Source organism: Desmodus rotundus, chromosome 12, assembly GCF_022682495.2.
Source record: "Desmodus rotundus isolate HL8 chromosome 12, HLdesRot8A.1, whole genome shotgun sequence".
NCBI lineage: Eukaryota > Metazoa > Chordata > Mammalia > Chiroptera > Phyllostomidae > Desmodus > Desmodus rotundus.
Genome location: NC_071398.1, coordinates 69,022,671 through 69,049,443, shown reverse-complemented (window position 1 = coordinate 69,049,443; position 26,773 = coordinate 69,022,671). Strand labels below are relative to the sequence as shown.

The 26,773-nt window shown below is 50.4% G+C and overlaps 2 protein-coding genes and 1 long non-coding RNA gene across 5 annotated transcripts; 1 reads left to right on the top strand and 2 right to left on the bottom strand.

The window, feature by feature from the left end:
• Positions 1–4,449: 4,449 nt before the first annotated feature.
• Positions 4,450–9,951, bottom strand: ECM1 (extracellular matrix protein 1). 2 transcript variants are annotated; one of them, XM_024570382.4, is made up of 11 exons: positions 9,752–9,950; positions 8,517–8,567; positions 8,335–8,436; positions 8,114–8,191; positions 7,920–8,030; positions 7,575–7,622; positions 6,955–7,250; positions 6,326–6,700; positions 5,593–5,813; positions 5,339–5,426; positions 4,450–4,926 (listed from the first exon to the last, which is right to left on the bottom strand). In XM_024570382.4, exons 1-11 carry the CDS (start codon positions 9,819–9,821, stop codon positions 4,711–4,713), a joined length of 1,656 nt encoding a protein of 551 aa, XP_024426150.2. In that variant the 5' UTR covers positions 9,822–9,950; the 3' UTR covers positions 4,450–4,710. The 2 variants fall into 2 exon arrangements, with proteins under 2 accessions (XP_024426150.2, XP_045059641.2); XM_045203706.3 differs by lacking the exon at positions 6,326–6,700 and having other exon boundaries at positions 9,752–9,951.
• Positions 9,952–10,055: 104 nt separating this feature from the next.
• On the top strand, positions 10,056–12,224 carry LOC123480751 (uncharacterized). Its single transcript, XR_006656857.2, has 3 exons — positions 10,056–10,154; positions 11,606–11,773; positions 12,108–12,224. It is a non-coding gene; the product is annotated as an uncharacterized lncRNA (long non-coding RNA).
• On the bottom strand, positions 10,609–26,449 carry TARS2 (threonyl-tRNA synthetase 2, mitochondrial). Of its 2 annotated transcripts, XM_024570381.3 has the most exons (18): positions 26,327–26,449; positions 25,841–26,037; positions 25,385–25,508; positions 24,208–24,332; positions 23,337–23,454; positions 23,155–23,219; positions 22,812–22,890; positions 21,514–21,660; positions 21,235–21,333; positions 20,431–20,648; positions 19,848–20,010; positions 19,496–19,633; positions 19,253–19,330; positions 13,252–13,352; positions 12,948–13,049; positions 12,756–12,828; positions 11,825–11,939; positions 10,609–10,970 (listed from the first exon to the last, which is right to left on the bottom strand). In XM_024570381.3, exons 1-18 carry the CDS (start codon positions 26,390–26,392, stop codon positions 10,822–10,824), a joined length of 2,157 nt encoding a protein of 718 aa, XP_024426149.1. In that variant the 5' UTR covers positions 26,393–26,449; the 3' UTR covers positions 10,609–10,821. The 2 variants fall into 2 exon arrangements, 1 of the variants encoding a protein (XP_024426149.1); XR_006656856.2 differs by lacking the exons at positions 10,609–10,970; positions 11,825–11,939 and having other exon boundaries at positions 12,755–12,828; positions 12,948–13,045.
• Between the last annotated feature and the right edge of the window lie 324 nt (positions 26,450–26,773).

Genomic DNA, 26,773 nt, shown 5'->3' with positions numbered 1-26,773 from the left:
CACAGGAATGTTTTAGACGTTGTCCTGAAGGAGAAGCGCAACGTCATTGAGGGATTTTAAAGCAGTGAAGTGACCTGATTGGATCAGTTAGCTTATTCTGCCTGGAACATGAGGAACAGATTGGACACGGTCAGGAGTAGGAGCCAGGAGGCCACTTAAGAAGCCATTTCAATAATTCTGAGGGTTGGTGGAAGCTTGGACTAGGGTGGAGGCAGTGGAGAGTTGAGCAATACAGTGTCTTTGTGCCCTGTTCAACTATATGCAGCATTATCTCTTTCGTGTGTAGTTAAAAATACTTTGTTATGTTGTGTACCGTTATATACTGAACCTTACCATGCACAGTACATGCTTATACACCCACATACTTACTCGCACATACATTTTGTGTACAGAGTGGTGCACACAAAATCAGGTTTACTGTATTCTATGAATAACTTAAGGGATTTCCAGAGGTTCTGTTGACTATGCAGCTTCTGCCTTACACACTGATTTTAGAACCTAACCTTGGCGTAAGGAGCAGCTCCATTGTTGATGGACTTGAGATATTTAGGAGACTCGGTGGGTGATTGGAATAGGAGGGAGAGGGATTAATTAAAGGATAATATTCTCAGGTCTGTTGCCTAAATAACTGATTAGACAGTGGTTCTATTTATTGAGATGGGGCCCACCAGGGGAGGAATAGTTGGAGGATAGAGAGGATGAGCTTCTTTTTCTTGATATTTTATGAAAAATTTCAAAAATGTAGAAAAGTTGAGAGGTTGTACAGCAAACACCCTATAACCACCCTCTAGGTTCTACAACTCACTTATTGCTCTATTTTCTTTTTCACGTCATCCCAGGTACCCCGAGGAGTTCATTTCTCAGCAAGTTTATGGCACCTAAGGGACTTCCAAAGGTCCTAACAGGTCACTGGTCTAGAGTGCAGAAGTACATTCACAGAGTAGGTGACACTTGCTGCTGCCCTTCTTTGCCTCCCATTCACATAAATTCCCTACACTTTGGCTCTGACATTTTCCTCCTGAAGGCACTTTCACTAAGGACACCAACTACTGAGGACTCCAAAACTGAACTTATTATCCCCCTCCTGTACATCCTGCCCTAGTTACCCAGACCTCCAACTTGGGAGTCATCCTGGACATCTGCAGCAAACAGGGTGAATCAATCCCATTCCCTAAATATCTTTAAAAGATGCCCCCCCTCCCCATTTTTATCCCCTACATCATTAACAGAGTTCTGGATCTCAGAGTTCCTCATTGATATCCTATTGATATTGAAAAATTAAAATTTCAACCTCCGATCTGGTCCCTGTCTCTACCCTCTCCAGCTCATCTATTGCTATCCACCTGTCTATCTTTTTTAAAAAATCGGTGGATGAACAGCTGCATACGATTACACATGAATCACAAAAACATAATGAGCAAAAGAAGCCAAACACAAAGGAGCACATACTTTGCCCTGGCTGGTGTGGCTCAGTGGATTGAGCGCTGGCCTACAAACCAAAGGGTCGTCATGGGTTCAGTTCCCAGTCAGGTCATGCGCCCGCAGGCCAGGTCCCAGGTTGGGGGTGCATAAGCAACCACACATTGATGGTTCTCTCCCTCTCTTTCTTCCTCCCTCCCCCTCTGTCTAAAGAATAAATAAATAAAATCTTTAAAAAAGATTTAAAAAAATCTTTTGACATCAATTTTCTTAATTTTTTTTTAATTTACTGATTTTATGAAAGGAGAGAAGAAGGGAGAGGAACATTGATCCGTTGCTCCACTTATTTATGAATCATTGGTTGATTCTTATTTGTGCCCGGACCTGGGATGGAACTCAGGACACTGGCGTTCGGAGTGGTGCTCTAACCAAGTTACCCAGCCAGAGCATTTGTTCACGTAACTTTTCTTTTGCAGTTCTTCACAGAAGCTTCTTGCCAGGTCGGTATGACTTCTGGTCCTTCAAGGTCTTCCGGAAAGCATGACTAAGTCTAAGTTTCTAGCCTCCTGTCTCGCTACTCCCTCACTCCATTTTTACTATTTAGTGGCTCTTCAATTATACCAGCCACACTTTCTGCTTTATGGCCTTCTCCAAGATCTCCCTGAAAGCCAGGCTCGGATATTCAAGTCTCCACAGAGCTAATGATCCCGGAGAATTTTAGCCAGAATACTGAGCACTTTGCCTAATACAAAACGGACACTATTTTACTCTACGGAGCTTTGCATACACCTATGGCTTTGTAAACCTCCCCTTTCCTTCCAGCAAAATCCTACTCAAGCTTGAGTTCCTCCAGGAGGCTTTCCAGGCCCCTCCAAGTAGTTTGGGGCTCTGACTCCGCTATCCACCGCCCCCAAACCTCACGAATCGTATTTTAATAGTTTATACAATTGCAGTAGATGTGAACACTTTCACATTTTCTTGGAAACTAACAGCAATCCTATCCCTGCTTCCAGGCTCTACCCAAAGCCATCTCCTTCATTTAATAGTTCGCTGACCCCTAGTGAGAATGACTTCTTTTAACTCAGCTGATGATGCGTGTACTTATTTAGCACTGATATTCTTTCACTACAGCTGCTTACTATTGCTTTCCGGTTCCCTTCCTCTCCTCACGGGTAAACTGCAAATTCCGACAGGTTGGGACAGTGGTCCTACTCGTCTCGGACTCCCCGTCCAGCACTTGGAACTGCGCTTTGCAAATGCAGCCCAAAGCATCATTCGCTAAGCCTGCCACGGGTCCCTCCACCAGCCGGGGATCTGCCGCTGCCTGAGAGCTCATAACGACCTCCGCGAAGGTCAAGCTAGTGGGTGGGTGGGTAGGATAAACAGCTGGCCCCCCTCACCCTCTCCAGTCCCTGGGTCCTAGTGCCGGTCGGAGTTACGCCGGACTTCCGTTCAGGCGCAGTGACGCTATTCGAGAGCTACCGAGCGCCGGTTGCGGGTGAAGGGGCGGGGCCCACTGCAGTTCTCGCTCTGTCATTGGCTCTTGTACTGACGAACTGGCGAAGGAGCCACTAAGACGTTGCTTGGTTAGAAACAGCCTTCCGGGCAAAATATAAGTAAATAAACAAAAGGCTGTGGGGGATGGGAGAGGGGAGCAGCTCTGTGGGCTTGAGAGCTTCTGGGGCTCCACTTGACTCTGACAGGGGCCGGTTGGTGGGGGCCTTGGCTCACCCACTTCCGCCATAACCGGGGCCAGGGAAGTCCCGTTTCTTGGACTGTTGTCCTAGCAGTGGAGTCTCTATGGACCCCAGTCTTAATTCCAAGTCTTAATTTTCAGCTCTGGTTTGCAGGGGTCGGCCTTGAAGGGCTGGAGTCCCTCCAACCTGTGGTCCAGCTTAGGTATGCCCTTTTCCCTTGGTGCCCTTTGCCCTTAGGTCCAGCCCTTTTCCCTCGGCCTTGCCCAGACACTTTCCGAATTGGCCTCCCCTGTACCTGCCTGGCCAGCTGCCGACTAGACTTTGTAAAAGACCTATCTGAACACATCCTCTGCCTGAAACCGCTGGTGCCCCTCGTGGGCAGAGGCGCCAAGATCCACTTTACTACCTGCGGATGAGCCATTCCCGATGAGCTGTTTATCTCTGCAGCCACAACTAGGAGCATCACCACTGGAGTGAGGCCCTTTCAGCCGTTGTGCTTCTGCAGGAGCTGTTACCGCTGCCTGGGTGGTACCTGCCCCTTGCACCTTCTACTCTCCTGGAGAAGCTCCGACCTCAACGCGAGGCCTTCCCCAGAGCACCCCTACCCAGCCCTGCTCCCATTTCTGGGCACTCAGCACACAGGTGCTTCCGCGGCAGCTCTGCACCACACCACTTACCGCACCTGCTAGGTTCCTGGAATGTGAGCAACCTGACTAGCGCAGTGGACATTGATAATTCAAATAGGTGGATATTGAAATAACCAACGCATGGACTCCAAGGATCAAGTTAGGGTTAAAAAGTGCCCGCTCCGGTTGGTGTGGCTCAGTGGATTGAGCACCGGACTGCGAACCAAAGGGTCGCTGGTTCGATTCCCAGTCAGGGCACGTGACTGGGTTGTGGGCCAGGTTTTCGGGTGCCGCTGCCAGAGAGGTAATCACACATGGATGTTTCTCTTCCTCTCCTTCTCCCTCCCTTCTCCTCTAAAAAATAAAATAAAATATAGAAGAAAAAAAAAGATTAAAAAGTATCAGTCATGGGCCTGACTGGTGAGGCTCAGTGGATTGAACATCCTACAATCCAAAAGGTGGCTGGTTTGATTCCTGGTCAGGGCACATGCCTGGCATGAGAGCCAGGTTTTTGTCACACATCGCTGTTTCACGCCCCCCCCCTCTAAAAATAAAATGTTTTTTAAAAAAAGGTGTCAGGTAGGGCTGTGGCATTTGGGGGCTCACCAAGGACATGAACCATGTCTTTTTCACTTCTGAATCCTGATAGCCAGCTAACAAGGCGACACTGCTTTTAAATATGTGAATAAATCCAAGATGACAAATAGTGAATTGAAGCCATTTATTTATGGTTCCATCACAGCCTCTGGAATGCCTGCACCGTCAGTAAGGGCAGGGCAGTGGGCCTCAGGGTCCAGTCACTGAAGAAAATCCCAGCAGGCTGGCTTAGGAGGGTGTGTTTGCATGTGAGACATTGCAGACAATGAGCATGCCAAATCCCAGAGGTGTTTACTGTGTATTCGAGGGTGGGGTGGGGTTCCCCCAGTGTGATCCTCCAAAGCTCTGGGGTGACTCACTCTTCCTTGGTCTCAAGGGCTGGGACTGATATTTGTTCCCTGAGTTGGGTTCTGCTTCCCCTGGCCCTTGTCATCCTCAGTGTCTCCAGACACTAGAGCCACATTCTTCAGATAATTAATGTTGAAGCAGTTGGTCTGTTCATCCCCAGGACTCAGTTTACAGCAGAAGGCAAGGTCTCGCCAGATGTTACTTTGTTCACCACACAGGTCACTGATATAGGCTGATTTCTGATGAATGAGAAGAAAACAGCAGAGATGATGAAGGAGCGGGTTGTAAGAGGTCAGGCATGGATACTTGGGTACACAAAGTCTCCCTTCCCTCAACTTCTACTGCTCTCCTCTGGATCCCTTCCTGGGGTCCAGAGACAAGGAAAGGCTGCCTTGCACAGCTAGACTTCCTGTGATGGACAGATGTGCACATCTGGAAATGCTTGGAGCTTAATAGGGACTTGGCAGTGGGGAGCAGGTCAGGTCAGGAACAAGCACTTCTGGACCCAAGAAAAAAGACCTCCGCCCCTAGTCCTCATTATTTCTGTGGGCTGTGTTGATGTCCTAAAAGTATGGGTAGCCTCCAGGTCTAGGCATCCTCTCCCCTCCCCTGCATTCCCTTGGAAACTATGACTGCCTGCACCACACTCACCTCCTCCTCCGCACAGCAGGCTTGCTCTGGAAGTGGCAGCTCACAGCAACGGGCAGTCATGTTCCGGATTAGTCCAGGAATCTGTTTACTACAGTGGGAAAGGGGCAGGGGTCAGGCTCTTCAGGAACACCCAGGCAATAAAAACGGTGCTTGGAGACCATGATTTTGCTCTTGCCAAGAGAGCCCAGGAGGGTGCCCCGAAAGGGAGGTTTTGGGGAAGGGGAGAAGTTGGGGAAGTACTGTGCAAGACTTACTGCTTGGTGAGAACCCTTTGGTTTCCACAAAGATGCACCATGAGGTTGGGGGTGACTCGGCTGAGGTCAATGGTCAAGAGATCCCGGTCATAGTTGGGGTAGGGAGCATTTTTGGCAAAACAGTTGTCGCGGGCAGGGCTGGCAGGGTGGTGGCAGCACATGTGGAGGTGGGTCTTTATAGCCTGTTCCTGCTCACAGTATCCGTCAAGGCTGTCCTCCCACTGTGGGCCAGAAAGAGGGATGTCAAAGGCCTGGACATTGGCCCCTTTCCTCCTCACCTTCCGCTTCCCTTGTTGCCCCACACTGTAAGGTGAGGGTCTCCCAACCCAAGTGCCAAAGGGAAGGACAAAGAACCAGAGGGCAAGGAGGTGGCTCTGGATGTGTGGGTTTGGGAAGGTGGAGGGCAGAAGCACAGGTGAGGCTTGGAGCTGGCCATGGGAGATGAGCTGGGAGGGCAGACGGAGAGGGTCGGGTGAGGCCGGAGCTGGACGGATGGATGGCAGACAGGTGCGCGAGTGGGATCGTGGGTGGACGAGGCCAGGAGGGTGGGATGAAGGCTCAAGATGAACAGACTCAGATGACCAACACAATGGATGGACGGACATTCACAAGCAGACGGACGGTACATGTGTTCACAGTGGGGAGGTACGTGGAGGAATGGACCAGCAGGATCGGAGTTCAGAGACGGGCGGGCAGGCAGACAGGCTCTTGGGGGAGCTGAAACCCCACTTACAGCCTTCCACGCACAGGTGTGGTTGTTTCCCTGCCGGCAGCAGCGCTGAAACGCCCCCTCCAGCCGGGTCAGAGCCTGCAGCTGCCTTTGGAGGGAGTCAGTAGGTGGGAGGTTGCGTGGCACAGAGCGGAAGCGTCTTAGGTGGCAGATGATCTTGATATTGTCCAGCGTTGGGACCCCAGGGGGAAAAGGCAGCTCGAGGCCCGAGAAAATAACAGGCTGGAGGCTGGGGCAGTCCCGTAGCTTGTAGTGTGGCTGGGGAGCTTCCTCCTGGAAGCAGGAGAATCGAGCCTCCCCCTGCTTTTTGCAGCACCAGTGGGCTCGGGTCTTGACCGAGAACTCAGCCTCACAGAACTGGGTCATTGCGTTCTCCCACTAGAGCAAGAGGGGTGCATCAGCCTAGCAGCCCACTGTCCACATTCCTGTCTTCCTCCCAGTCTCCAGAAAAGGATCCTGGGCACGTAGATAGGAAAGAAGCAGAGACTGTCTGCTCTCCTGGCACTCCAAAATAGCACCCATGACAGGACCTAAGGTTCCCGGACACCCAGGCCTAGGCCTCTAGTCCTTAAAACACACACATACTGTGTGGGGTTTAAGGGACACCCCAGGACCAAGAGCCCAACCCTTACCACAAGCTTTGCACAGTCCATGCGTTCTATGTAGCTGCGACAGCGGCAGCAGCGGGAATATCCAGTCTCCAGCATATTGAGGGTCTCACCCTGGCGACTAAGGTGAGAGTAGCCAGACTGGGGCAGGTTCCACGGGCCATACACCACATGCTGACGAGTGGGAAGGCAGATCTGGTCCAGATTGTCGGAAGAAGGCCGCCCAGGGGGGAAACCATCCAGCCGGTGGCCCCAGCTCCCTTGGGACCGGCCCTGTTGGCAGTGTGAGGCTGGGTTCGAAGACACAGGCTCTGGCTTCTCTAGAGTGGGGAAAACAGAGTGGGCGGGCGGATTGTGTGGAGGGATAGAGAAAGGCCGGATGACTTGGAGGGTTGAAAGAACTTGGGGTTGAGGAGGAGGGATTGGAAGGATATGGGGAAAGAGGAAGAAATGAACTGTAATTCACTTTCAGATTGAGGGGCTGAAAGGAAATGAGAACTGAGGCACGAGAGGTGTCGCCTTTATAGCCCCCCCAAGTCAGGCCCGGTCCCTGTGCTGCTTCCCGAAGCCCAGGCTCCCTGCACCCAGCCACAGGCAGGTCTGAGCTCTAAAGCAGGGGTTTACGGACCAGAGCCGCCACTCACCCTCTCTCTGGTCGATCGTTTCCTCATGTTGTGGTACAGGTGAGTTTACTGGGGTAAAAGAAGAAGCAAAAGCAAAAATCACGTCGGGATGGCTCTCTCTAAAAGAGGGGTCCTGGCCAGCTCCCATGCACAGAGAGGAACTCAACAAAGAAGTGAAAATAAATGCTGCTTTTATGCCATTTAATCTCTCATAACTTTATAAAATAGGTATTATTCCCTCTGTTTTACAGATGAAGAAACTAAGGCTTAGAGAGATAACTTACCCAAGTTTACACAGCTGCTAAGTGGCAGAGCCCCCAAAGCCAGGGGCAGGCGGGAGGGTGGAGAGAAGAGGGAGTCACTTACCTTCCTTCTGTTCAATAGGGAGCTGGGAGGAAGGTAGCTCTTCCTGGACAGGGATGACTTTCTGAGGGAGAGAGGGATCCGTGGTGTGGCTTCCTGACAGGGAGAGGGGTCCTGAGAGGAGAACACGAGGAGCCCGGGTCAGACTGATGTCAGCAAGGTCACAGGGGGCGGAAAGCCAGGGGCCGAGTACTCACCTGTTTTCAGAAGGAGTTGGGGAGAAAACAGCTCCTCCACTTGGACAAAGCCAGCTTCCAGAGAGGGAGGGGGCTGCACTATTATAGAAGGGCAGTGTGTGAATAGCCCACTCCTTCCAGCCAGGTGAGGAGAGGGGCGGGGACTTCTTTCCTCTCCCCACCTGAAGACAGGGGGAAGAAAGCCAAACTAGAACCCTGGAGGGGGGACAGGGGGGACTTACCTTCACTCTCTTCCTCAAAGTGAGGGCCACGCTCAGCAGTGTCAGGGTGGTCCACAGGGTGGGCTCGTGTCAGGGGTGGGGAAGGGGGCGCTGCATAGCCAACTAGGGGCAAGAGGGGAGATGGTCAGAGGCTACAGTTCCTGCTCGACCCCCAATCCCATGTCATTTCCCCAGACTCTTACCTTCTTGAAGGTACTCTGGCCCCAGCTCCCTTTGGCCTGAACTCTTGAAACCTGGAGTGAGGAAGGGTGAGTCGGGGTGGTTTTGAGAGGCCCCTTCCTGGCCCTGAGCACAAAGTGGGGAGGCACTAGAGGTCAGGAGTGCAGGGAAGACAACCAAGACACCAGAAGCCCCTCGGTATGGCTCCTGCCCCATGTCCCCTAATCCACTGCCCCCCGCCCCCCAAACACACCTAGCCGTGAATCACTGGGTTCCGACCTTTACAGGACTCAAAGCCTTGGGTCTCCCAAGTCTGAGTCTAAAGGGAATGTGATACATGGGCCCACGTCAGTGTCGTCCCCTTAGGACGTCTTGGCTCTCCTCCCCACAGCCTCTCTGCTGTGACGCTCCCCTAGTTTTCGGAGGAGAAGGTCTGAACCTTGAACTGACTGGAGTCTCACCTGTCCACTTCTTCCACCTCCCCTCCTACTCCAGGCCCTTTAAACATCTCTGGGCCTTCTGTAAGGAACTGCCCAGAAATTTGAGTGTCTCCTTCCCCTTTAACTAGTCCTAGATACTCCTTAGTTTGGGTCTCAATTTAGGATCGGGAAGCTGCGGTGATTCAGGACTGGGGCAAATCACCCCTCAGCCACAGGGAAAGGAATTGCTTGTAGCTGGTCTGCAGTCACAGCGACTAGGACCTAGGATGGACAGCAAGATGGGGCCTTACAGAGATCCAGGCTAGATGGAGGATGCTCTCTAGTTTCCCTCTGCAGCGTTTTGTTCAGCATCCAAGCAGAGAGTGTGCACTGGGCAGAAGGTGGCTACGTCTAGTCTCCTAACCAGGCAGGGAGTCTGTCAAGACTCAAGGACAGCAAATGGCTGTGAGCAGGCTGGGGGCCCCTTCTTCCCTTGGCCCTTGCCTAACAGGTCCCACATTCCCCTCCCTCAGGCAGGGCCCTTCTCTGTGAGTCCACCTCCCCCGCCCTAGGAGTTGCCCTTTGACTCTATTTTGTGTTTCTTGGCAGCAATCACTAGGAATAATCTCTAGCAGCAAGTCTCCAGCAATCTCCTGTGCTTCTGAGCCCCCTCCCTGTCAAAGGATTCAGAGCCCAGGCCCACCTGGAGCCTGCTCATAGCCAGGACCAAATGGAGAATCAACCTGCTGGTGATGAGCCATCTAGGATGGGCAGACTCAGGCCCCAGGCCCATGCTGGCTGGGACCCCTCCCCAAGTGCTGACTCCAACGCCAACTCACCTCCCTCAGAGGCTAGAAAAGCAACAGCCAAACAGGCCAAGACCAAGGCTGCTCTGGACATGGTCCCCATCCTGGGGCAGACTGGTCAGTGGCCACCCGGGAGGTGGGTCCTCTCAGGCGGATCTGGACTGGAGGGCTGGACTGCTGGGAGCCTGCTTCTCTGGTTGCTGCTACAGCTGTAGTGAACTTCGGGGCCAGCTCAGTCCTTTTATCTGGGAATAGCTCCCGCCCTCCTCAGCTTCCTGCTGTGACTCAGTCCCAGCTGCTCCTCCTCTGAGAGCCACTCCTCCCAAACTCACCCTGAGGCATCCTGAGAGGATTGAGAAGAATGGGGGTAATGAGAAGAGCGCGTTTTTATGACCCCAAGAGAAACCGAAACCGATTCTGAGATGTGGTTCAAGAGGTATTTGGGAGCTTACTCTGTGCCTCAGTTTCTCCGTTTGCACGTGGAGGAGGGGATCTGACAACCTGCCGAGTCAAGGAAATGGGGCACTGAGTTTGGGGCACGGACAGGACAGCTATCCCAGGGGCTTTCTGAGCAGCGACAGGCCCAAGCTGCCTGTTTCCTTAATTTTTTAAAAAGACACGTATTGATTTTAGGGAAACATCAGTTTGTTGTTCCATTTATTTATGCATTCATTGGTTGATTCTTATATGTGCCCTGAGCAGGGATCGAACCCCAACCTTGGGGTAACCTGGGTGTATTGGGAAGATGCTCTAACCAACTGAGCTACCCAGCCAGGACCTGGGCTGCCCATATTCAATTTCCCCAACACCCTGGGACAAAAGAGGGAGGTAGACTCAGAACCCTTTTTACCTCTGATCCCATCAGCAGCCAGAGATGAAGACACAACCCCAGCAGTTTCAAGTTTATTATTTTTAGTTTCACTCTCCTCCCATGCGAAGAGCCACAGCTTCCCTCAGACCCAATTCTTTCTGGGGAGTGGATTCACGCCTCCATACGAGTTCCAAAGGGTCTGGGGACTCCGGACTCTGTCCGTTAGGTTGGCCTCTCCTGTGTTCAGAGGCTGGTGGCTCCGGCAGATGTCTGTCTCCGCAGCATACAAAGCTCAGAACATTTCTTCAGCATTCGGGACCCTGGCGTTCTGTAGCTCCAGCAGCCGCCCCACAGCCTCCTTCAAGTCCCATTCTCCAAGTCGCCGATTATCTCGGGTCCGAATGTTCACTGTTCTCTTGCTCTGCTCTTTCTGGCCAACCACTACAAGAAAGGGGGAGGTTTGGGTACCTCAGGGCCAATTTATCCACAGAAGAGATCTCCCTCTGCTATGCAGAAATTGAAGAGATCTAAATCTTTAGAAAGGGTGAGAGCAAAGCCCAGATATGGTCGAGGGAAGGACATATTTAGCTGTCTCTTGCTCTTCAGTTCCCTGCTCTTGCTGAGGAGATAAGAAAATGTTCCAGACATTCTCCTCTATGCCTTATCACTTCTAGTCAGGAGCCCAGGGGTCAGAGATAGTAGGGTCAGCCAGAGAAAGACCACAGAAATCAAGGAGCAGACCCAGAGATAACTGCGTGTGTGAAGGGTAGAAGAAGGGGGTGGCGGGTGCACAGCCCATGGGCAGCCTGCGCTGGGTGCTGGCAGTGTGAGTGGGTGTGAACTGGGGAAGCGGGTTGTCTGGCTGGAGTTCCTGCTCCTTGCTTTTAGGACAGAGCTCTGAGCCTTGGTGAACGAAAAAAGGGACAGATAGGGCTGGACTTTTCTCCTTACCTTTCTCCTCATCCCGTAGGGCTGACTAGTCTAGGTCTAGAATAAACAAAGCTAACTAATTAATGCATTATTAACCCTTCCTGTCCCTTTCTCTCTGATGCTCCCTTGGTTAATTAGCCTAACAGACACCACGGGCTACAGGAAGCGTCAGAAGAAAACTGTTTTGAGGGTCATGGGCAGCTGCAGCGGCAAACAAACCTGGGGCCCAAATGGCTCAGGCATCCCGAATCCTGGCTCCTGTCCAGCTCAGGAATGGAGCCCAATTGGGCCAAATACGCAGATGTCTAAACATAGTAAGTAGGAAAGAACAGTGTACAGGGCAGGTGCTTGACCCGGTCTCTTACCAAACTGAAAATTGTAGCTGGTGAGCTGCGCCCGGCGGACTCTCCGGCTGAGGGTCAGTTTGGGGTCAGCGTCCAGGTCACCGACCAGTCCTGCAGCCCGCAGGCTCTGCTGTGCCTGGGACAGAGGTTTGGTGACAGCAACTTAATTTAATGGAAGGCTGAGGAGCTAGAACAGTCTGATGCCAAACTTCCCCAAGCCCCCACCTGGTCCTCCGTTCGGTGCCTCCTTCCTGTGCCTTCAGCCCTCACAGTCGACCCTTCCTCCTCCTCCTCCTCTCCACAGAGGCCCTGCCCTGGCCCCCTGCAGCTTCCTTGTCTGCCTCCTACTGTAGCCCCACCCGCCAGTCACTCCAACTGCCTGCTTCTAGCCGCCACTGGACCCAACAGCTGCTCGTCTCGGGGACAGCCCATTTCCTCACTTCTGTCTAGAGAGGAAAAATAAAACCATCATTTATCCACACCCGCTTCTGTGCCGAGTGCTCTGTTGTCAGCATTTCATGTACGTTGATTTAATTTTCATGCACTGCTCTGGCTGGTGTGGCTCAGTGGATTGGGCACTGGCCTGTGGACCCAAAGGTCACCAGTTCGATTCCCTGACAGGGCACATGCCTGGGTGGCTGGGGGCGTGGGAGAGGCAACCAACTGATGTTTCCCTTGCACATCACTGTTCCTCTCCCTTTCCCCCTCCCTTCCCTTGTCTCTGAAAATAAATAAATAAAATCTTTCAAAAAAATGATTTTTTTCACGCATCTCCACAAGGCAGGCATAGTTTCATTCCTCAGGTGTGAAATTTCCAGTACACAGGCCAGCAGCCATCTGCGCCCAGTCGCATGGTTCCAAGTGCTGTGCCCACTATGCTGCCCCGGGGGGGTCACTCCCTATCCTGTCCGTTAGTCTTGCTTCATCCCTGTCCTTACCCCCAGCTCCTCACCTCCCGGGCAAATTCCTCTTGCTCGGTCCCCACAGGGATGACCATCACCTGGAATGGGGACAGCCACAGTGGCCTGGTTGGGAGAGAAGGAAGGGCAAATTACTTATTCTGGCTTTGACCGTGAGTGTGGCTGCAGCAAGCAGACTCAAGCAGGAGATGAAAACTGGGGTCTGAAGGGGCCAGAGGTCTCACCATTTCCCGCCACAGCTCTCTGCCAGCACCCCCAGCATCCTTTCCACAGAGCCTAGCACTGCTCGGTGAATGAGCACTGGCCGCTCCGGGGCCCCCGCCTGCCTTGGAGGGAGAAGGGCGGTGAATGGAACAGAGGAAGAGGCACAAACTGTGTAACCAAGACCACCTTCCAGTTTTTAGAAACATGCAGGCCCAGAAGGGGAGGGTGTGGAGAATTTTATTTTTAGGGTCAAAGGTAGACGGGAGGTTGTTCTCCACCCATCCCATGGATAGCGGAGGGAAAGGGGACGGGCAGGTCCTGTACCCCTTGTACTGGAGGTCAAATCTCAGGGGCAGCTGGAAGTCAAGCTGGATTGTCCCACACTGATGGGGCCGCCCCAGGGCATCATGGATGTGCACGTCAATCTGGGGAGACACAGGAGGCGTGAGAGACACCGGAACCAGCATCCTCCAGTATCCGTGCCACTCCCCCTTCTACCTACCCATGTCCCAGGCTGCTCGGAGAGACATGTCGCCCAGCTGCATCATGCTCTACTTCACCCACTCCAGCAGTCTCAGTGGCTCCTTCCACTTAGTAAGGTGTTACAATATTAGAGGACACCAACATTCACACAAATGACCCATCCATACCCTGGCTTCTCAATTCCTTGAGCCCCTCATCTCAGAGACCTTGGCCCACGTGCGCACTACAGCCCCACCCCTGTCCTGTCTCTGCCCAGAAAGGCCGAACCTCTGACACAGCCCACCCCGCTCTGATCGCCATCTCTTGGTTTTCTAGCACTGACAATGATTCCTATTATTAATCCTTCAATGTCCAGGTTCCTCGATGCCTCTTTTTCTTCCCACTTACAGACCCCTCCCGCCTTTGACCCCTCCCCACGCAGCTATCCCTGCTCATTTGTCCTCTGTCACACCCACATGGCAGAACCCCACCCTGGTGGTACCCTCCCTCCCATTCCCGGGGCACTGACACGCAACCGCACAGGTGCAAAAACAGGGATGGATGCCACCATGCAAGTCACTGTTTTGAATCTTGGCTAGACCCCCGCTGCCGCCCACAGTCCTCCAGCTGTCTTGATCAGCTTTGTGCTGTTCTCCTCAAGGAGTTTCAAGCTTTCTCTCTCTTCACATGTCCACCTCCCCGCAAACCCTCCTCTCCCCCATTTCCATTCTGCCAAATGATCCTTTTCCCTACTGCATGGGAAGCCCAGGTAATTATTATCATGAGATGGGAAAATGCGTCAACTTCTATCTCCACACTTATGAACTTCCCTGAATCCCCAGCCTTTCCTTCTGCCCCCAAAGCAATGGCAAAGGTTATCCTTCTGGTCCGGTGGAGGGCCCTCCATCCCACTCTTCGAGCCCCCCCCAGGAACTTCCCTCTAAACTTCAACTTCTCCCTCACGCCCTCTGGGGCGCCCTCTCATCGCAGCATTAACGCATGCTCAAGTCTCTTCCTTCACACCTTCTTTGGCTACTCAGGCCCCATTAACTCTCTTCTGCCTTTGTAAAAGCCAAAGTTCTTAAAAGAGTTATGTTCATTCATTCACTTCTGACTCCACCCCCAGTCTCCACTTTACCAAAAATGGCCGTGCAGAACCTAAGAGCCTTGAGCTGCGCCTTCACTCTGGTCTTTCTAGAAACCCAGCTTTGCTGTTTTCTGTGCCGGACACTGTCCCTCCGGGGCAGGCACGGCACAGTTCATGACGACCAATAAACTGGACACGGCAGTGTGGCTCTCTCCTTGTCCACGGTTTACTGCTCTGCTTTCTTGGCTCTGCCTTTTCGTGGGGTGCACGAAGCATCACGCTTTTAGCAACGTGCTTTGTTGGCCAGTGCTCCCACTGGCAGCGCTTTCTGAGGCTGCACCAAAGGTTGCCGCCCTTCCAGGGAGGCAGATCGCTCCTGCTGCGGCTTTGCCACAGGGCAGCTGCCACTACCCGCTGTGCCCTCTCCTCTTTCAGTCCCTATCCCGTCACACTGAGTGCTCCTGGCCTGGTGTTTTCCTTGCTTCATGCTGCCACGTGTAAAAAAAGTCCTCAGTGCAAAGGGTCAAACAGTTTGCCTCTGCCGAGCTCTATCTTAGATAAAGTAAGCACTAATCAACAGAATATTCTGAAATTCATTGCTTGTAATGAAATACAGGGTGGGGAAAAAGGAGGTTTACAGTTGTATCCACTTTCAAATACAGTAATTAATAAACAAATAATAATACAAAAATAAACTGTTTTACATACTCACAACTGTAAACCTACTTGTGAAACAGAGTTTATCCTTGCATTATCATTATTTTATTTGAAAGTGGATACAACTGTAAACCTACTTTTTCGCCCCACCTTGTATACTATAGATTTTACTCTTTCATATTCCTCTTGAAGAAGCCACATTGTCGGACTTTGTTTCATGAATTCAGGGTTATTGTTGAATATATAGTAATGAAACCTGCTTGCCCACTGTTTGTGAGAAGACTTTGTATCCAGAGCATCGCCTTTATAAGCAGATCGGCACCAGCAGTTGCACAGTTTAACATCCAGCTGAGTTACAGTCAAACAAGCACTGTTAGTAGCTGGTACTTCTGCTAGCAGTTGACTCCAGGTATGAAACTGACCTCACGCCAATTTACATAAATACATCTTAATACATCTAAAATAACATTTTCCTGGCATGTTAAATCAAGCCTTTAAAAACGTTTCCAAGAAAACTTTACTGTCCTGGGTTATGAATGATTAAGGAAGTTTGTAAAATGTTATCAGATTTCTTTTAGATGCTGCTGTGCTTTTATCATGAAGTACATTTATTTATCTTATAATAGCTCTAAAATTTGTTTAACTTGATAACCTGAATTTATGGTAATATTAAAACGTGAATTCAGTATATTTTGAGACAGTAATCTTTTGCCATTCATTAATTTTGGTTGATGATTTTAACAGAAGCACCTCCCACTGTACATGATTTCAAAATGTTATTAAATTGATTTTTGTGTTGCCTTGTTAGATTTATTTTGGATGTGCCATTATAAGAGCAATTCTGGCCCTGGCTGGTGTGGCTCGGTGGACTGAGTGCTGGCCTGTGAACTGAAAGGTTGCGGGTTTGATTCCCCGTCAGGACACATGCCTGGGTTGCAGGCCAGGTCTCCAGTTGGGGGTGCGAGAGAGGCAACCAAATGATGTGTCTCTCGCACACTGGTGTTTCTCTCCCTCTTTCTCCCTCCCTTCCCTCTCTCCAAAAATAAATAAATAAAATCTTTTTTTTTTTTAAAGAGTAATTCTGTATGTGTCTTATGCTATGTTCTTCTGAAATTTTATTTCCATAATTACTCTTGTGGATTTGAATATTTTAGCTTGTTAGCCAACCGGGTAAATATTTGGGGTCCCCTAACCCTTTTACATGAGAAAGCCCAGTCATACAACTTTCCTTACAGAGACCCACTGAGTAACATTTCTCATATAGGAAATCCTTCTTTTACAAGTGTGCAGACACATGGGTTACTGGTGTTATTATAGTTTACAGAATTACCTACCACACCAGATTGTTGAGTACCAATTGGCTCGGTTTCTTAGGCTTGAAGTTTCAAAGACAATGGTAGCAGTTCAAATGCCTTTTGAAAGAAGGTAACTAAAGATTGATCATATGGGAGAACCAAGATGGCGGCGTAGGTAGACACACTGCGCCTCCTCGCACAACCAGAACTGACAGAGAATCGAACAGCAAGGGGGACCAACACCAAGGAAACAGAAAATAATCATTCATCCAGACTGGTAGGAGGGGCGGAGACGGCACTGGGGTGGAGAGGACTCGCGTGGCTGTGGCGGGACTGAGACTGGCGGAGTGTGGGACAAATGGCGCAGGCAGTCCGAGCACTAGCAGACCCTGCGGTCCCACATTTGCACAGATAAACCCAGAGGGCCGGACTCAGAGTGGCGGAGAGTGGGGCAGGCAGAGTGGCGGGTAGCACCTTGCGGCACCACATTCGCCCACAGATAAACTGGACTAACGGCGGGCAGAGAAGCAGACCGCTGCGCAACCTAGGGCTCCAGCTCGGGGAAATAAAGCCTCAAACCTCTGATTGAAAGCGCCCCTGGGGGTTGGGGCGGCAGGAGAGACTCCCAGCCTCACAGGAGAGGTTGTTGGAGAGACCCACAGGGGCCTAGAGTGTGCACAGGCCCACTTACTCGGGAACCAGCACCAGAGGGGCCCAGTTTGATTGTGGGTAGCGGAGTGAAAGATTGAAATCCGGAGGAGTGAAGCGGGCGCCATTGCTCCCTCTCGGCCCCGCCCCCACGTACAGCATCACAGCGCAGCAGACCAGCATTACCCCGCGCCGGTGAACACCTAAGGCTCCGCCCCTTAAAGTAACAGAGGCGCCAAGACAAACAAAAAAAAATGGCCCAAATGACAGAACACTTCAAAGCTCCTGAAAAAATACAACTAAGCGACGAAGAGATAGCCAACCTATCGGATGCACAGTTCAAAGCACTGGTTATCAATATGCTCACAGACTTGGTTGAATCTATTCGAAAAACAGATGAAAAAATGAAGCCTATGCTAAGAGAAACAAAGGAAAATGTACAGGGAACCAATAGTGATGAGAAGGAAACTGGGACGCAAATCAATGGTGTGGACCAGAAGGAAGAAACAAACATCCAACCAGAAAAGAATGAAGAAACAAGAACTTGGAAAAATGAGGAGAGGCTTAGGAACCTCCAGGACACCTTGAAACGTTCCATCATCCGAATTATAGGGGTGCCAGAAGGAGAAGAGGAAGAACAAAAAACTGAAAACTTATTTGAACAAATAATGAAGGAGAACTTCCCTAATCTGGCAAAGGAAATAGACTTCTGGGAAGTCCAGGAAGCTCAGAGAGTCCCAAAGAAGCTGGACCCAAGGAGGAACACGCCAAGGCACATCATAATTACATTACCCAAGATTAAACGCAAGGACCTACATCCAAGATTACTGTATCCAGCAAAGCTATCACTTAGAACGGAAGGGAAGATAAAGTGCTTCTCAGATAAGGTCAAGTTAAAGAAGTTCATCATCACCAAGCCCTTATTATATGAAATGTTAAAGGGAGTTACCTAAGAAAAAGAAGATCAAAAATAGGAACAGTAAAAATGACAGCAAACTCACAGTTATTAACGACCACACATAAAACAAAAACGAGAGCAAACTAGGCAAACAACTAGAACATGAGGGTTGTCAATAAGGAAGTGGGAGCGGGAGAGGGGGGTAAAGGTACAGAGAATAAGTAGCATAGATGATAGGTGGAAAATAGACAGGGGGAGGGTAAAAATAGTGTAGGAAATGTAGAAGCCAAAGAACTTATAAGTATGACCCATGGACATGAACTATGGGGGGGGGAATGTGGGAGGGAGGGGGGTGGGCAGGATGGAGTGGAGTGGGGGGGAAATGGGACAACTGTAATAGCATAATCAATAATTATATTAAAAAAAAAAAAAAAAAAAAAAAAAAGATTGATCATATGACTGTACTTAGTGTGAAGTAATAATGAAGTAATAATGTAGGCTATCCTGTGGATTATATACCCATCAAAGCTGATTTAAAAGGTTAAATGCAAAGGTTTGTAGGTAAGGTAATTGACTGGGAAACGGGGCTGGAGGGAGTGTTTTGGGGAGACAGCATACATTTTGATTTCATAATGCACAGACAAATTTGGGGGACTGGATGTGCTGTGCAACTGGGATTTCAGTTGTGTAATACATTAAATCCTGTTTGTTGAGCTTCCATCAACTCTATACATTTTTTTGATCTTTATCACTATTACATGATTGGAAATGTTTAAAACTGCAAAAATTTTAGTAGTGTAACGGTTTTGTAACCAATTTTCTTCTGTCTTCATGTAATTTGGATTTCTCAAATACATTCATGGGTAACATAAAAAACAAAGAAATAAATTCCCCCAAAACCTAACAGCCTTTTTACTAAATCCAGCAGACACTTTTCAATTCTTTTTCTCCCCTGACATCTTTCACTTCTTCCAGCTCGCCATGTGAGTTTTCATCCTCCCCCGCCTCTGCCTACTCTCTTCCCCGCTGAAACACCTCTTCACTTCGCCAACATTTATGTTTCTGATTGGAAAGAGCCCTGCAGGAAGCCTTTCCTGACGGTCCTGAGTGACAGGCTCCCTTAGCACCTACGACCCCACAGCTCTCACTAGATCGTAAGTCCATGGGGGCAGGAACTGTACTGCTCTTGTTTATATCCCACACAAGTTACCTGTTAAATATCTAATAAAACAAAACAAAAACTGAATAAAACTCTATCCAATAAAGTCCCCAGCTTACCTTAGGCCCATAGAAGGCACCATCTCCAGGGTTGAGTTCCCAGGGTTCCCCAAATTCTTCCAGGGCTTGTTGAAGGACCTTTACAGGGAAAGAGACGAGTAGACTTTATGAGCAACGTAACCCTCCAGTCCCCCGCAGATGACTCTCTCGGCACACGCCTTTACTGAGCACCCCGACTGCCATCTGGCTCCCCTTCCATCGGAGAGGGGTTTATCCACCTCTGCTTCCCCAGCACCTGCTCACCTGCTCAGCCTGGTCCCAAAGAGAAGGCTCTCCCAGGAAGCCAGACGGCCGGGTAGACAGTGCCAGGCGGAAGGAGAAGCCAAGGACAGCATAGACCGAGTGGAGGAAATCCAGGCAGCCTCGGATCTCTGCTTCCAGCTGGGGCAGGAAGGAAGGGTGGGTGAGCTGTGTGCTAGCTAGGGCTCTGGGATGATGGTAGTTTGGGGGAGACAGAGGGCACATACATAAGAGGAAAGCCAGGGACAGCACGTGGCTGAACTGCAGTGTTTAATAAAGAGGGCAGCCAAGGGAAGGAATGTTGGCAGTTCATAGGGGAATGGACGGTGCCTTGGTGGAGCTGGGGAAGGGCCACCTGATTGGGTGCACAGAAGATGTGAGCGTCATCCTGCTGGAAACACCGCAGCCGGGTCAGTCCCCCCAGACTGCCAGAGGCCTCAGCCCTGTGCAGGGCCCCGAAGTCTGCCAGTCGCAGGGGCAGCTCTCGCCAGGATCTGGGCCGGTGGGCGAACATCAGGCTGAGGTTGAGGTGGGGAGAGGTTAGTGTCCCAGGAAAAAACACCCTGAAGACTTCCTTTCCCTGTGCTGTCATCTGAGGACCTCTCCAGCCTTGGCGCGCCCTCCCTGAGTCCTGCCAGTCCCGCTCATCACAGTAACCACAGTAAGAGACGGCACTGACTGCGCGCCTGTTCTGTGACAGGCACTGCGCTGGAAGAGGGACCTTAGACAGCAATTCCAAACCCTTGGCGTTCACAAAACGAGACTGAGGCTGAGCAGCACAGTGATCTTCCCAATTCACACGGCTAGCAAGAGGGCAGAGTCAGGACTCAAATCAGCACCCCGATACTTTTCAAGGTGCTTCCTAGTACTTAATATTTAGCAAGCTGGGTGCCCAGTCCCAGCCCTGGGAGGACCCAGGCCTCCCGGCTCCTGCTCACCAGTGCGCAGGGCAGTTCATGGGTTTGAGGGCGAGCGTGTCTGTGGGATGGCTGGTAGGGTGGTCACTCCGGGAGCTGGCGGGCCTGTCAGAGCCTGTGGGCTGCAGTGCATACATGTCTTCCTGATAATGCTCCCAGTGCCCCGAGAGTTCCCAGAGTTTCGTAGCAAACAGTGTGGGCGTCTTCACTTCTGAGAAACCACGGCGGGCGTACTCAGCCTGGAAAGGAGGGCACAGACGTGAAAGGTCAACGTGACTGTGGGGAGAGAAGGGAGGGCAGCAGCTGTGTGATTCTCCTGGGTCCTCAGGTCGTGCTGATCACAGTCAACCTGCTAAGTACCACGTGAACTCTCTACGCACCCCCACTACAGACCACACATTTCCAAAGTCTTCATGAACAAACATCACCAGCACTTTACAATATTTATGTTCATGCTTCTAATTCCTCTTTTATTTCCTTTTTCTAGTTAAATCATTTTGTTATTGTTTTTCTATTACAGTTTTCCCAATTTTCCCCCCCTTTGCCCTCCTCCGCCCATCCCAGCCCCGGTCCCACAGTCAATTCCCACACTGTTGTCCATGTCTGTGGGTCATTCACACACGCTCTTTGTCTAGTGCCTTCCCTTTCTTTCCATCATTCCCCTCCCCCCTGCCCTCTGGTCACTGTCAGTCTGTTCTGTGTTTCCATGCCTCTGGTTCTATTTTGTTTGTTAGTTTATTTTAATCCCCTTTTTTAACACTTGGCTTCTTCTAGGCCCTCAACCCCTCCCTGGTCTTCCTTCCCCTGGACTTGGGCCCCCCTTACCCTGATAAAGGACACTAGGGCATTATACACCCTTGTCCCCCGTGGCAGGAAGAAGCAGCTCCCAGGACTCAGTTCGTGGAAGAAAAAGAGCTCCTGTTCCTGGGGTCAGGAATGGCAGTGGTCACTTCAAGGGGGAAGCGAGGGCCTTGGAACCCAGAAGAAATAAGTTATGGAGCTGCTCAGTCTGTTAGATTCTGAATCGGCTCCCAACTTCACAATCAGGTTCCTTCATCTCATTCCGACCCTTATCCTCAGCCCCCATTTCCCCAATCTCTGTACCTTCCCAATGCGCCGGTGGTCCCGTAACTCTGCTTCCTTCCTCCATTCTTCCCAGGCCCTCAGCTCCTCTGCTGTGGGGAAGGAAATCCCGGACACTCTCTGCAGGGTCTCTGGGGCACCTGAGGACTTCCATAGGGATGACGAGTTCTGTGGGAGGACATCGGGAGTCAAAGGGAAGATGGACAGGGCTGACGACACCCAACCTCTCATGCAAACCTCAAATGATACTCTCGGCGTAGGCCTCACAAGGTACGCACTATTTTTCCCACCATCGACACCAGCAGGCTGGTCCTCCAGACCCCTTTGTGATGTTTATAGCCTTGGAGGTGCCTGACTCTTGATTTCTACATATGTCCTGTTCAGGCCTAACCTTATCCTGCCACCTCTTTTTCTCCCCATTCTCAGCACTGCTGCCCTGCCAGCACCCCTGTACGTAGTTCCTTCCCGTTCCAAGCAATGACTGCTCAGGGGATTAGCCTGAGATCTGGTCAAATGTCATCCTATCCACCTGCTTATCAACCTCCCAGACAACTGCCAGAAGACTCAATCTCCCACACTAGTTCCCATCCCTGGCCACACGAAATCAAGTGCCTCTGCTTGCGCTGTCCTTGAACAACAGTACTAGTAAGAAACAGCTTGCATTTTACAGCACTTCTAACTTTTCCTCAAACACTTCCTCCTGCGCTAGCTGGTTCTGTCCCTAGATACGGATTTACTGGTGGGACAGAAATTTAATAGCCTCATTAACTAGAAGGGGGAAATGGGTAAGGAGATTTACCCAAGGCCACACACTTCATTATTGTCCAGGCTGGAACAAGGCGCAGATGGCTAAGTTTTCAATCCGCACTTTTTGTTCTGCATATCTGCCTCACCCCTCTCTCTCTGCTCCCATTCCATCTAATAACTCCCTGTGCCCAGGAACACTATTTTCATCAAAGACATGCCCTTGACGTAGAGTAGTCTCCCTGTGCCTGTTAAACGGCATCCACACCCCTCTATTCATAGGAGCCTTCCCTACAAGGCCTTGTCCAGCCTGTTCACGCCCTCCCCTCCCCCCTCCCGTAGCACTGATGCCCAACTATGGAATTTGTGTTGGCTTCTGGGCCCTGGAAGTGTGTCTAGTATCTGCCGTTAGACCCAAAGTTTCTAGAAGGCAGGAACTAAGTATCTTTCTCCTTCTGGATTCCCTACTTAGCTATCAGAGTATCGAAGGAGCTGAGAGAGAGGATTAGCCTCTGGCTCCCTGCTCACTCCTGTGAAAACAGGAGTCTCAGCCTAACTCTGCCCTTACCACTAACCGTGAGCAGCTTCAGCCCTCCAATCTGTCCCGTATGCCGAAGGTGGGGGCCCCGGCAAAGATCAACCAACGTGCCACACCTGGGAGAAGGAAGGGGCCAGTCAGTGGTTGCCAAATTCTGGAGCTTCTAGTTTTCTCCCTCCCATGGCCTTCAGTGGACAGAAACAGGAAGTGAAGAAAACTGTTCCACAGACAGAGCAATGGGAGATAAGAACTAATTCCTGTTCCCATTCCTGTTTCTGGAGCAGCAGATTACCTCGTGTCTTCCTTCCCTCAACCCATTTCTGGCCTTCGTGGGTACACCCCCACCTCTCCCTGTTTCCCTTCATCTGGACAACTCTCACCCATATACTGTTGCCGTTGGACCTGTCACTTCCTCCTCCATCAGGCGAAGCTTAAAGGGGTTATCCTGGAAGAAGAGATGAGTGAAGACTAGTCTCTATCCTCACAGAGATGTCCTGGGAGAGAGCCGCCCCCTCCCTCGTGCCTCTGATCTTCCTCCTAACACTGTGGGATTCCAATGCACCTTAAAGAGCTGGCGAAGCTGATCCTGGGAAGCCTCTAGCCTGCGGAAGGGGTGAGCAGCAGCTATAAGTTCCTGGCAAATTCGCTCCAAAACAGGCAGCTCTGAGCCCTGGATAGTCCTGGGAAGATGAGAATTGGTTGGTCTGCATCCTCTAAGAAGCATCACCTGGGTGACGTACCTGTTGGCTAGGGGGTGAAATCCTGCCCTCTAGAAACATCTAGAAGTATCTTCTCTTAGACAAACTAAGAGAAAACTTTAACAGGAAATCAGGTGCGAACTTTATCGCTGGAGCAAATGCTCGACATATGAAATTAAAAGTCGAGTGCAGGCAATCTGGATGGACAAAATTAAAGCAAGAGTTATGAAGTAAAAGTTGGAGAATTCCTAAAAGCTAGAAAAGATAAGGTCCGAGCGGAATTAGACTGAGGAGAAAAAACATAGTCTAATGGAGAAGGTGAACCGAAGTTACAGCGGAGACCTGGGGGCCCTTTCCCAGCTTGCTCCTCCAAACTGAACACGCTTCAAGGCCCCAAAAAGGGCCTCAGAAACTACCCCAGTAAAATGATACAAACTGAATAAGGTCTGAGGCTCTAACACCTGGCATGGTGACTACAGTTGATAATTCTGTGATGTACAGCTGAAATTTGCCAAGAGTAGATCTTAAGCGTTCTCACCAAAAAAAAAAAAAAAAGTGAGGTGACAAATTAACCAGATTGTAGGAATCCTTTCACAAGGTATACAACTGTCAAATTATTACCTTGTACACTTAAAAAATATAATTTTGTCAATTATATCTCAAAAAAAACGGAAAAAATATGACAAAGTCCCTAAAAGAGAAATCATCATTCTCCTCCTTCCTTGGACTACTCACCGTTCTTTTCCCAGGAAGAAATCATGGTAGAAGCCACATTCTGTGCTTGGCCCTCGGCAGAGGACGGCACCTAGGAGTTGCTCTGCTGCTGCTCCCAGGACGTGGGTGCTGGAGTGCCAGAACACCTGGATTCACAGGAAAGGAGTTCATGAATTCATACCCTTCCCCTTTAACGCCTAGCTTTCTGATTTTCTCCTCCGAGAGTCTGGTGTGAGAGTTTAGTATGGCTCTTCTAGGACTAACTACCACGTACTGGAGGTCAGTAGAAGCAGTACACCAAAGAGAGTACGCCAACCCCACTCCTCCAGGCTTCCCAGTTGTAGGCCAGTTGGTTTTCCTTTGCTCTCCTCTAACAGCTCCTTTTAGGGCTTCAGGGCAAACTACTTTGTTAAGACTAATTCTTTTTTTTTTTTTTTAAGTTTTTATTTATTTATTTCCAGAGAGAGGGGGAGGGAGGGAGAAAGAGAGGGAGAGAAACATCAGTGTGCGGCTGCCTCCCGTGCACCCCCAGCTGGGGTCCTGGCCTGCAACCCAGGCATGTGCCCTGACCGGAAATCAAACCCAAGACCCCTTGGTTTGGAGGCTGGCTCTCAATCCACTGAGCCACACCAGTCAGAACAAGACTTATTCTTAAAGTCTCTACTCAGCCCCCCCCCCCCCCCCCCCTGCGCCATCTCAGGAATCCAGTGTGATGCAACCACTGCTTTAGGATTTGGTGGCGATTTGTAGCTAGGTGACATGAGAACTCCATCTTTCTGCACTAACAGATGAGGCCTACATTACCTAAGCTGACACAAAGAGGACAAAATGGACAGGAGGCCAGGCTGTGTGCTCAGCTGGGGAAGCCATGTTACAATTAAATATATGCTACAGATGACTTACGATGGGTGTAACAAGAGCTGGGGGCACTGAACTGGCATATCATCCTTCTGTTTTCAACTTATTATCTTTCCCTTTCATGAGCACAAGTGATGTCTGCATATAATAGATCTAGGCTAAGTAAAAACTTTCCTCATAAGTTTCCAGCTTAGCTAGCAATGGTCAAGACAAGCAATCTGTGGTAGGTCTCCTTCCCAAGTGTAAATAGAGATACTGAGGGGGAAAAATATTTAGAAACACACATTTAAACGTCTCTTACTTTAGTAGCCGCTGTATTTGCGATAAGGAAGAAACTTACTGCTTTCCCCTCTGCAGAATCAAATGTCAGAAATCTGAGGTCAGAATCTGTCTCCAAGGGCCGCTCCAGATCATAAGGTTCTCCATTCACTTGAGCAGCCACTGCAGTATTTGCCAGGGTTGAACTTCAGTGGGGGGTGCGGGGGCAGGAATAAAGAAACAGACAGGATTACAATCCACAGGGGAAGGAGGGACTAGTATTTTATGAACTTCAAACCAGCAAAGGGGAAATGTATTACCGGAGCAATAAAACCTATCCTTTCTTTCCTCCCACCCCAAGGATAACAGAGAAAGGGCAGAGACTCTGAAACGCACGCAGATAAAAATGAATCCTTAGGAAAAGCTAACTTGATGGGATGGAACAGCAAGCAGCAGTTTTCTTCCCCTGCTCAGGTCCAGGGGAAGGAAGTTCAGAGGTAGAAGGATAATACTGGTAGGTAAAGAATGGGCCTGGTACCTGATCTGCTGGGCTAGTTGGTAAGGGGTTGTATTCCATGCCACTGCCTCCACCTTCTGGCCTCCGGGAAGCGCTATCTTAATAGTCCGGTGTTCCTTTTCTGCTATGCTTGCTACCTTCTTTACCTGAGTAGCCCATAGCTCCTCAAAAAGGCCAAGCCGCTCTACCAACCAGTGTGGAGGGTTCGGCACCGCTGCCTGGAGGGAAAGATGTTAGGAGGTAACACAGGCCCCATCTGTTATTCTTGGGATAGGGAATGGTGGGAAGTGATATTTAAGTGGCCGCAGTCCTACCTCTAGTCTTTAAGAGATACAGGGCCCTACGTTAGGAATCCCATGCTCCCCAGGCTGCTGACTTTAGGAAAAAGTGCATCAAAAGGCTAGGGTAGCCGGGGACTCAGGGTGGGGGCAGGGGATGGTCAGAATGGGATGAGAGCCTACATCTTGGGCTTTGGGCTGGCTCGGAACTTTTGGGTACCTCACGCACCGTGTGTAGCCCGCAGGCTTGTAACCCTGGGAGCCGGAGCCGCCGCCACCTCTGATACAATCCCATGTTCTTTCAGACCGGTGCCTACACCCTCAAAGGATCGCCTCTACTCCTTCACCAGATTCCTCATTGGCTTCTGGCCCCTGAACGCCCATGCCTATTGGTTATTAGAGTTGCCACTCTAGCCTGGGACTACCTCCAGGAACTGCGAAGAGGTACACCCCACACAGCACGAGCTGCGATGTGGGTGGTTCCGGCTGACCGGAAGACCTACACTGTTACACACGCAATCCCGAGACCTGCAGTTCCAGCCCGAAGTAGCAATAAGTGTCCTGCGGCTTGGAGGACGGGAGCAGGAAACTCTAGTGAGACAGGGAGAAAAACGGACCTGAAAGGATAGTAATTTCCTTTTAACAATGAATCTTTTGTTTTTCTTTAAAGCATAGT

What these genes read in the sequence shown, in the direction of transcription:
- TARS2 (XM_024570381.3), bottom strand. Translation starts at nt 26,392, where the DNA reads ATGGGATTGTATCAGAGGTGGCGGCGGCTCCGGCTCCCAGGGTTACAA. An exon ending in ATGAACTGCCCTGCGCACTG is followed by an intron (nt 20,011 to 20,430) that starts GTGAGCAGGAGC and finishes CCTCAACCTCAG; the next exon opens with CCTGATGTTCGCCCACCGGC. An exon ending in TTTGGGACCAGGCTGAGCAG is followed by an intron (nt 19,331 to 19,495) that starts GTGAGCAGGTGC and finishes TTCCCTGTAAAG; the next exon opens with GTCCTTCAACAAGCCCTGGA.
- ECM1 (XM_024570382.4), bottom strand. Translation starts at nt 9,821, where the DNA reads ATGGGGACCATGTCCAGAGCAGCCTTGGTCTTGGCCTGTTTGGCTGTT. An exon ending in AACGATCGACCAGAGAGAGG is followed by an intron (nt 7,251 to 7,574) that starts GTGAGTGGCGGC and finishes TCCCCACTCTAG; the next exon opens with AGAAGCCAGAGCCTGTGTCT. An exon ending in CAAAGGGTTCTCACCAAGCA is followed by an intron (nt 5,427 to 5,592) that starts GTAAGTCTTGCA and finishes TTCCCACTGTAG; the next exon opens with TAAACAGATTCCTGGACTAA.